General features: G+C 38.6%; 1 protein-coding gene across 1 annotated transcript; it reads right to left on the minus strand.

Annotated features, from left to right (window-relative positions):
• On the minus strand, positions 1 to 5,214 carry LOC131789494 (homeobox protein goosecoid). Its single transcript, XM_059106625.2, has 3 exons — positions 4,910 to 5,214; positions 4,292 to 4,473; positions 1 to 537 (listed from the first exon to the last, which is right to left on the minus strand). Exons 1-3 carry the CDS (start codon positions 5,034 to 5,036, stop codon positions 271 to 273), a joined length of 576 nt encoding a protein of 191 aa, XP_058962608.1. The 5' UTR covers positions 5,037 to 5,214; the 3' UTR covers positions 1 to 270.
• Positions 5,215 to 10,873: the final 5,659 nt, after the last annotated feature.

Genomic DNA, 10,873 nt, shown 5'->3' on the forward strand with positions numbered 1-10,873 from the left:
ACTACTTTATTTAGCTGATGACCTGTTTCTGTTTTTCATATTAAAAACGAAAGTCTTAACAGGCTGAGTGAAGTTAAACTAAACTTAACAAGTATAAAACCTGCAATAAAATATTATCAACTCTTACAGACTTTGTACATGTTTAATAACCAATTTATACGCTATGACTTCAATGTTTATCTTTTCACTCTCATTATCATATGACCAATAAATAATATGCACTTCTACTTGTGAATTAATATACAGTGTACATATATGTTTATGTCATTACTATGTCAGCGGTCGCCCCGATGTGTTTGTATCAAGATTGGATGTTTCATTAAAAGGCTGTGCAACCGCGCATGAATCCTTGATTTCTTTGTGTGCATGTATGTCGCTCAAATTGTCTCTATCATTTTCTGCGCTCTGTACTGGTGTTTCCTCTTCAATCATTGGTATTGATGTTGTTGTGGAGTCAGCTTGTGTTTTCTTCTTTTTAGCTTCCTGATCTTCCCGTTTTTGTTTTCTCCATTTTGCTCTACGATTTTTGAACCAAACCTGCCGAGAGACATAATGCTATGAGTCATTGAAGAAATTGTAAGGGGCTAGTACATTTTCCTCTGAGTATATTCATTGCAAAAGGCGGATTCCCTCGCTCAAATATAAAGTAATAGTTTAACGCGAGAAAAAGTGGTTAGGACTGGTCTTTATTTATCCTTTATCTTACATTTCACCTCTCAGTTTGTAGGTGAATTGGCGGTCAGTTTTCTGTACTCCTTCCTTTATACTCTATTGGCGACGAGTGATCCCCAAAATCCTCCACCCCACCCTCAAGACGATACATAATGACTGCTTATAAATACAAATTGACCAGTTTTCGGGAAGTGTTCTGATAGTGTATGTTAGACATGAAAGACAAGGTTGGCAAACATTGCCCAATGTTGCTACACTTGCTGTTTTGAGTGGTTAGCCGATGAAGGATACTGCTGCCAAATTCTTCACAATATATGTTCAATAACATCAATATACTGATTGTTTTAGTCGACATATCGTTCTTTTATGGTGATAACTTTCAAAATAGGATTCTTAAGAAAAAAAATTTATTTTTACAATCAAATCTAACCCACCAGCAAGTAAGTTAAGCACTAGCTGGTAAATCAATGTTTGATAAGTTACATTGCGTTTTAAGCGGATTAGCTGTATGCATCAAAAGTAGTCGGTTAGCTGCCAAGGTTACTCCATGATTTGCGAGACTAATATTAAACACAAATTATTCTAAGACCAGGTCTTAATAAGCCCTTGGGCCGCGAAAATGGAGAAAGGAATTAATGTACAAACCATTTAACAAAGAGTATTGTATCATCACGACTACGGCGAATTAAAGAAAACCTCATAGATGTTGGAATAGGAAAGCGAAGCTTACGATCATTAATTAACTGTTTGACAAACTTATTTAAACCGCACTTTTGCCCATGAACAAATTTGGGTTTAAGCTTTTAATTGACTTAGCACCATATACAATAGAATTATTTTAACCCAGACACAAATCTGTTAAAGACTCGGACCATTTTCACAACATCGAAGTGTGAAAATTTTTTATATCTGTCCTGCCGGCTTACTTGAACTCGAAACCACAATTTATTCTACACCCCGCAGAAACGACTTCTGTCCGGCTCCTTGTCAGCCGTCCGAGGGGTGGATAATTAATGTTGTGTTAACTGTAGATTCCTCAACTGATACACAATACAGATCCTTGAGAATCCATGTTTCATTATTTTTCTACATCTTTTTGATGTCACAAAACTGATTTGAGATCCAACACCGTGGATTGTTTTGTTAGCTATGTTAGCTTTCTCTGATCATGCTTCACTCAGCGATCAGCGAATGTGCGCAGCGACACCAGTCTACATGATTCCAGAAGAGCCTAACACTTTCTCATAGCATTATTCGATCTGAGCAGACAGAAAAACCAAATACTTTGTCGCTTGAAAAGAAAAGAGAAATCCCAACTGACTATTGCCGCTTTCGTGTCCAAATCGATCAGCCTTCGATCGACCAAACTATTTGATACGATTGGAACTGAAACTCGAAACACGAAAACCGATAAAACGAAAAAGAAGCTAGGATTTTCATGGTATTATATGATGTTATGATCCTCATCGAAGACTCACTGAATATAAAACCAACTGAACAGTGTTTACCGTAAATTTAGAAACGCTGTGCGACTTAACAAACCGAGTTAATGTTTGTCAGATTTGATTTCTCTCGATCTCTGTGTTCAGCAAAATCCACCGATATTGGTGATATGAACGCAAGAATCAAACCTTTGAGAAATTACCTTTCCTTACATTAGATCATTTGTTGTCAGCTATCCAGGGAAGAAAAATTTGAATTACTTACATAAGAAGACCAAGAAAGACAGTGGATCACACACCAACCTATAACACAAGGTGGAATTTGCTCATTACGCTGTTAGGAATTCATCAACACAGTCTTCCGAGAACTGGTTAATTCCTAAATTTTACCGCAAAATTGATGAAGAAAAAAAGATCAAAAACACCCGCACGAACATTTTTTCGTGATGAGAGTTTTTCCCCGTCCTTTGAGGATCACATTGAAGTTCTACGAATCTAGAAAATTCCAAAGTTGTTTGTCTGTTGACGAAGAACGTGGTCGAAACTCAGCCACTTGATAAGTTACTTTGCTGTTCATAGGAATGCTCCCTGAAGCTTAATTAATTTAACTTTAAAATAAACTGAATATCAAGGGAACAAAGTCTGAAATAAACCGACTTCAACATTTAGAGCCTGTGGTATAAACTTCAGTTTAAAATTATCCAGGACTGAGAGTCCTTGGACTTGTGTTCTCTCATCAATGGAGTCGCAAAGACGACCTCTTTTTGTAAGGAAGTGATTAGAACCAAAGCTCCTAATGTTTACTCTCCATTTGAATAATTTAAGTAGGGCTTTCGTAATTCAATTACCAGTTTAATACCCGGGGTTTATAAAGCGCGAGAATTCACACATCTTCAAGACTTCTGGTCGCCACTTAGTAAATCGTGTTGGCAAAATTATGAGTACGAAGCGATCGTTGATCTTAGTCTTTGAACTTCTCGCTAGTAAAACATCCTTTTTATTACAAACATAAAACATCACTTCTGTGATCACAGCCTTCTCATAAGATCACCTAACTAGAGAAAAGAACTTTAGCACATCGATGAATACCCAAGAAAAGTGGGTGTACCTCAACTGTGATCAATTGCAAATGGCGCGCCAACGTGTCGTGGAAACTCTTGTCCTCTTAAAATATTTTTGAAGTTTCGTTGGAGAATCTTAGTAGTTATGCAACAGAAGTATGATAAACATTATGAATGTTTACAAATATTGCTTGAAGCATTAGGTTTTTGTCGTTGTGCTTTTAATAAAGATGTTGTACCTGACTATGCACGGCCACTGCTCCAAACAATGTGTTCACGTATCTGTGCGAAGTGACACTTCTTATAAAAGTTGAATAATCTCCTTTGTTCGCCCCTTCCCACTGAACAGTAAAAACCAAAACGTATCTTCAGTATCATTCTTCCACGTTGAAAATGAAGAATATCACAACTTTTGGATTGATTTAGTTGGAACGGGCTTGCAGCTCAAGATCTACAGAAGGACCATGTCACTCAAAATTCTGGACATGCCACGTCTACTAGTGGCATTTTAGAGAAATCATTAATCTTCTAAGTTTTGACAGCAATATGCTATCGTATTTACTTCACGATTATTACGATTAGAGTCGCGGTGTCCTTAGAGAAGCCAGCGATAGCGTCAAGTAAGTCGAGATATGTTTGTACAATACAGATTTGAACGTGCCACTGTACTAAAAGCGTAATGGTTTTTTTTGGAGTCGGAAAAATAAACTGGAAAATTAGCATATGATTTGGAACTCTTCCTTTGCTTGCATAAAAGCCAATTGGTCGGAGTTTGTTATCATTCGCTTATTTCATTGTATACATTTTACCTGGTCATGGGCCATTTTTTTTGGTTTCCTCTGTTTCAGTCGGCGAGAGGCCATAATTGCATTTACGCTTCGCTTCCGTAATTTTGCACGGTTCTGTTAACATCAAACACTTTGATAAACAAGTGGGATAGCTTCTGAAATAGTTGCTTACCAACTCTCTTTACTTTTCACAAAGCAAGTTAGGATGAATTAAGTGGAAGTAATATTAAAAGCAATAGCTTTTGTTTGTGGTGGTTAAACAAGAGCGTTAGGGGCACGCATGCCTGGATGTTATGAAGGCAATATTATTATCTTCCTTCGTTCTTACCTCGACGCGTTCTTCTCTAAGGTCCACCTTCATAGCGAGTTCCTCCCGAAGGAGAACATCAGGGTAGTGAGTTTTCTGAAACGTTCCTTCTAGCAGTTCGAGTTGTTCTTCAGTAAATATCGTTCGGTGTCGTCTCTTACGTTTCGGTTGCGAGCGTAAAAGATCGCCGAATCGCGGAAATCCTGAAAAATGAAATCACACAAACAAAGAAATTAGTGACGACGACGAGGAGAATAAGGGGTCTGGTCTGTTTGTCTTCACTTAGTTTCTCTGTAGGTCTTATGGTCACCATCTGTTGAGAGTTGCACTCGCTGAGCTTTTAAAACCTTAATCTGTGGGTGTAACTGTTCCAAGGCCGGGGCGAATTAAAGTGTTATCGAGACACCAAGGGCTACAAATCGTCAAAGTCCTTCACATGATACAGTAATCTTGCAAATAACACCACGTGAACGGAATCAACTGCCATTTTTTCGAACAATAATCCGCTCCGCCAGAACCGACCCACGTCACGTTTCGACGGATCAATAGAAAGCGCTGAAGAAAATCGGTCGTGGATGGAACACAATCCACTTGACGAGCTGAGTACATGTAAAATGAAAAGAAAGAAAATGATTGTACCGATATAGCCTGGAGCCAGGGCTGGGATAATTGGGTACGGGTGTGGAATTGTATACGGCACACATCGCTGGTGGGTTGGCCGCGAAAGAATGCTCTCAATAGTGAAGGAGGATCTAAAAGCAGACATGATACGTTGACCCAAATTAATTCACACTGAAGTTTCTTAAACGCTGGGCTCTTAACGCTGTTTCGCCAACCGGCCGGAAGAATTGTGCTTGATCGGGGTCACCGAATCACACTGACTGACTAATAGGCCCAATATGCCAGCCGCTTTGTAGCCAAAAGGATTTACGAATTACTTACAGTGTTAATTCGTTACGTCATAAGAGGTGTTTGTCTACAGTGAACGACCTCTATTAGACCGGGGACAGCTCCTCAGAAACCAGCCAATCACGGACTGGAGCGATAATTGAATTTTGATTAAAATAACACAAGGAGCGGACTCAATTAGCTCGAAATTGTGCAGTTTACTGACAGCATCTCTTTAGTATTTGGCGCAAGTGTAATTCGTAAATCGTGAAGGCATCGCTATCATGATTGACAGAATTGCTTTCTGTAAGCACCGCCCCATCGATTTAGAGGTTAATGTAGCACGAGCAGGAGTTATTGTTGTTCCCTTTATATTTTCCGCCTCCAAGCTCATCTTGAACTCGAAAGAATACATTCTACCTAACAACTTAACCCTCGTTAAACTCTTTTGTTCTTGATAAACATTTTGTTGAAGCACTAAGGCTGGAGATTGACAGATGAAATGTATACACTTCTAATCTTTCATGTCAATGAACTCGCCTACACATTTCGGCCGTACCTCTTGTGGGGTAGAGTTACATTCCACGAAGGGGTTTCTCTATGAATACACCTTACTTAAGTACCGTATGTTTTCAGGTCTGTCTCACTTGAGTATGCAAAAAATGAGATTAACCCCAAACAATTCTTTACTATAAGCAAAATGATTTCATACTGTTTGTGGTCAATTTTACCCATTTTTGCGAAAATCAAAGAATTTTTCAAACTTGTTATCAAGTCTGCCTATTTTGACACCTTAGCAGAGACGTGCCTTCCTTTGGCGGTAAAACTCCCGTAATCTGCAACTGACTACGAGAGAAAATTGAATTGGCGTGTAATTACTTAATCAGCACTTTAATTACTTTTGTCTTTATTCTGTCTCCGGTGCTTTGGTCCTTCAAGGAACTGCACGTCCTCAAAAACAAACTTCTTCCTTACATCTAAATGTTCTTATTGAAAAGTCATCGTAGAATTTAATTAACAACACCAAAACACAAAATTACATTACCAATGAGATGTGTAAGTGAGCTCGTTACCGTCTGACGGCTTTTATTAACTTCTTACAGTTCTGTTGTTCTTCATCGTGGGGGGAACTAAAAGTGATGTGTTAGTTTAATAAAGTTGCTTTGTTTTTCTAATTTCTTGCCCCTTTAAGGGGGTATATTTGCGCGTACCTGTTTACTTGAATTTAATGAACATGAGTTTTTGTCTGTTGTTAGTTTATTCTGCTCTCTAATCTTTAATTTGTTTTCCCCATCGATGCCAAAACCTGCGAACTCTTTGTAGCCTTCAATCCTTGAACAGTTCTTGTTTAAGTTCCACTTGTTAATAAACCTAAGTTGTATTTGACCTTTTTGAAATCTTTTTTATTTCACTCAACCACATTCAAATACACATACACTCGGGGAACAGGGAACGAACCGGTTCGGTTATGGAAATACGAATATAATCTGAAAAGGTATGAACTCAATTCTTTTTGGAAGTTGTCCTCTTTTCTGTGCCTCTTCTCCTACCAAATCAATTCAGTATTATTTCAGAGTTAATCCGCAGTAATGTCTGCGGATGAAAACGAAATTGAACCAAATAAAGTTGTGAAGATTTCAATCTTGCGTATATAATCACAAGGTTGAAGAGTCAATGATCCGCAAGCTAAAAAAAATTGGTCACGGTTCTATTATTCACAGATTTGGATTTCCATCTTTTTGTAAAATTGATCCTGCGGCCTGCATAATGAATTTGATTGCTGGTTAGTTTTCTGCGTTTTGTTTTTTACTTCTGTACGGTAACAGCTTAAAATGCCGTCGAGGTCGAACATTATTCTGCTGGTGAGGATTGTAGCAATCCTGTTTACCGCAACATAAAACTGCGTTTGAAAGGCTAATTGGGTTGAACTCGCTAATTCTTTGAATTCAGGGTGCGACTAACGGACAGAAAAACCGTTTTCAACTGATCTGAGATTTTCAATCGCTTTTAGAAATTTGTGGATAAAATTGCACATAGGAGAGACCTCAGACTGTTTCTGAGATGGTTTTATAAAATGAGCACGTGTGGTCTGTGTAGTATGATGCAAATGGCCTCGCAGTTTACCCCAAAGACTGGCGATGATGTACAATTAATTCTGTTCCTCTCACCCTCCTACTGTACCAAACCTGTGACTCTAACTATTTTGAATGAGTAACTTAAAAGGAAGCAAAGGTTTCGCTAATTTTGCGGTCAACACCTTAACGTGTGCGGGTTATTCCTAAAACGCTGAAGTGGATATAAACTAAACTGACTCACCTTTTGAGAGAATGACTAAGTTTATGAAGAAAACATTCTAAAACAGCTTGCTTCAGATTTTGGTTGGTTTCTTTTTCTCTGAACATAGTTAATCTATGCGTGCTATGTGTCCTCAGCGATGAACATCGTTTGTGGCGAAAACCAAATCTTTCGAATATCAGTGGTATACAGCGAAAATTATTGGTCGGCATTTTCGTAGTCCAGAACCGCATGCACTCATAAATTTGATATTGTATTGAGTAAGATTTCATTGATCTCTGCATTAGAGAAAGTATGTCATGGGCGGAAAGCTGTTAGGAATGAAAACTGTAAAAGTACACTGTGGTTCATTGACTTCATTGTACCTTAGTTACTCTTGCTGATAGAATCGTTCCAACATCCCCAGCTCCGACGAAGGAGAGAGTCCGTTAGCTCTTTCTGCACGTGTGCGTAAAGATAAAGCTTGAGAAGGAGAGGAAGAAAGAGAATGCTTACAGCTGCCGAATATAACCCTAACGCCGAAGTGAAATAGCCATTTTGTGACAAAATCCGTTCCACATTCTGTTGCGATGCAGAGTGGCGTAGCCATTTACACGCTATCTCACTATTATCAATTCTACAGAGCTGCAATTTCCAGCCGTTCTTTTGGGCTTACAATTCACAGTGTTGTGTTACTTAAACGATATGTTTAGAAAACCTTGCCGTTACTTTTGAAGTTAAATCATAAATCAACTCAGTATATCTGTATGTACATCAGACTGAATGAGACATCGGCAAGTTTTGTTTATTAGCTTCGAAAAATCCGGCAGAGCGATGGAATACATGTTAATAATTATGGAATTATACGAGAGGAGGAACTTGTTTCATATCAGTGAAAGGAAAATTGAACATAGGTGAAGTTTAATAAACATTGAGAGTGGAAGGTACGTGTATTGACTTTGACGCAACGATTCGCAGATGTTTAGTTAAACATGTATACCAAGAGTTTAGCTCCTCCTCTGTTTAGTTTAAAACCTATATAATCCAGCCACGATGAAGAATTAATTTCATAAGGATTCTCCTTGCAGGATGCCAACGTGTCAAAATAGTTCAAACAAGTTGTGAAATTTCAAGCAGGTTGTATCTCCGCGGTCAACCACCGCCCTTTCGCGTGCACTCTGTATTAACCCCACGAACGGTAGATGACGCTTTACTAATCGTGTTATAACAGGCTGGGAGGGCGGTGATGGGTTATCTTTGAATAAAGAGGAAAGATATTAATACATTCTATAAGACGACCTTCTTTCAAAAATAGCCTAGTGCTACAGATATAACTTAAGATGTATAGGCTTATCTTTTTTGAGCAAATACGGTTATTTTAGTTACTATCTTGGCCTTTCGGCAACGCAAGAATATAAAATGTAGGAAATTTGAGTCGTCAGTCAGTTTCGTTTCAGTATATCAAGAGCTATCTATCGGTTTCTCAAGATGCAAGCTAAACAATACAATTTGGACTGGAGGATGATTATAATTTGTTCCAGGGTAATAGCTTCCTTTGGGGGTTTGAACCTTTGAAATAAGCTCTCAAGAAAATGGATATTGTCTCTGTGTTCTCTCAATCACTGACAATCGAAATGTCGAGGCTTCGCAGGAAACCCTTTGGCACAATAATTATAAAGTCGTTAACGGTGTAAAAAGCGGAAAACCGATACTCAAAGACGTCCAAGAAAGATTAGGACATGCTATCTGCGCGGGAGACAGGAGGAAGAGGGAGAAGCCTGGCACCCTTATGTTTTTAAAATAGTTATACATAAGTTAGAACTCCTCAAGTCTTCACGTGGAAGTTTGTCATGATGTAAATCACTTATATAAGGTTTTAAACCGGCCTTTCTTCAAGTAAATGTGTCACGTTGCTGGGTCTGTTTGTTTTGAGCCCACAGTCTCTGACAAGAGGTTTGTAATGCTTTACTGACTCTCATAATTTACCCCTGTAAGCATGACATGCATGAAAATAATTTGATTTAGATAATAAAAGTGTCAACCCTGGATGTAAAGAGCTCTAGGGAACTATTCAACATGCCTATGCCGGTAAGTTTTCGAGCCGCGTTATGTAATGTCAACAAAATGGGTTGTGCAGGCTTCAGTCGATGAAACTCCTATCTCCCACTCGCCGAAAATATATTGGTTTGAATGGAGAGTCATTCGTAGGTCATAAAGACTCGTTGCAGTGCTTGATTGCCAAGACATTCAAAGAGTGCAGTGCTTGATTGTCAAGACATTCAAAGATCAACTAAAGAAAAGCCAGAGGTAGAAAAACAAAAAACCAGAAAACACGGTTATAGTTGCCTGAAAAACTTATAGAAGTGCACTGATGTAAACTGAGAGGTCAGGTTCACCACAAGGGGAAGATGACCGTGTAACTCAGCCGCTTCGGTAAGTACGAATGTATGAATAACAATTGAATAAAATCTGTGTATAGAACAACGTTCATGACGTGCAGTTCTGACACGTGGCAGGATATAAGGGTGTCCCCTTTTCCTAGGAAGCAGTTCATGAAGGGGATGACTACTATCAGTAGTTATCTTAACCCATAGTGGCCTATCTTTGATTTTAATTACATCAGTAAGTCATCAGAAAGGGAGTGGGAAAACCGTGTTTAGCACGAAAAAAGCAAACTAGGTGCTCAGAATCCAGGATTTGTTTATGTGCTTTGTAATTGAGGAAAAACTGAGTATGTTAACATTCCCAGCCCATCTACACTGCTAAAAATGCAAAAGATAATTTGAGCTACTCCTACGCCTCGTGGCAGTAAACTTTATTTCGTATTGTTTAAGAAAAGTTTCGGGTTATTGCTCGTTTGTTTTGTAATTAGCTTCTTTTCCTGAAATGGTAATATTTCCACATTCGTAGACGGCAACGTCCGGTTTTTTCTTTGTGCTCTTTCGAAAAGGCGACTAAGTAATTGTTTGAAATGTTTGCGCGAAGACTTAAGGGATTATATCGTACAAGGAGACCATGTGTGAAAAGTCTCTTGTCGCCAGGGGGGTCGACAGGTCCACGCAATGTAAATGTTGTTCAGTATAATCCAGACCACTGTCAACAGAGTGTTTCTGCATTTCATTTCCAATTAGTAATCCACTCCCAATCAGCCAGTGGTACTCTTTATTCTAAATATGTCGGCCTATTGTTTCATCGTTGAATTATTTGCCACAGATCTGGCTCAGAACACACCACTTTTATGCATTATCACACATGAAGAATTAATAACTTTTGGTCCGTTGGGCGATTTAAAAAAAAATAATACTTCTTTTTGTTTTTTGCTATTATTTTCGGTTTTAAACAGTATTTCTGAATTTACAACTTGAGCTTGAGTGGCATCTTACACGCTTGAAAATCTTGCTCTCTTGGCATTGTTAAGTGAGATCCCGCACGTGGTAGCCT

Source organism: Pocillopora verrucosa, chromosome 13 (genome assembly GCF_036669915.1).
Source record: "Pocillopora verrucosa isolate sample1 chromosome 13, ASM3666991v2, whole genome shotgun sequence".
In the NCBI taxonomy this organism is placed as follows: domain Eukaryota; kingdom Metazoa; phylum Cnidaria; class Anthozoa; order Scleractinia; family Pocilloporidae; genus Pocillopora; species Pocillopora verrucosa.

What these genes read in the sequence shown, in the direction of transcription:
- LOC131789494 (XM_059106625.2), bottom strand. Translation starts at nt 5,036, where the DNA reads ATGTCTGCTTTTAGATCCTCCTTCACTATTGAGAGCATTCTTTCGCGG. An exon ending in CCTGGCTCCAGGCTATATCG is followed by an intron (nt 4,474 to 4,909) that starts GTACAATCATTT and finishes TTCATTTTTCAG; the next exon opens with GATTTCCGCGATTCGGCGAT. An exon ending in TTAGAGAAGAACGCGTCGAG is followed by an intron (nt 538 to 4,291) that starts GTAAGAACGAAG and finishes GTCTCTCGGCAG; the next exon opens with GTTTGGTTCAAAAATCGTAG.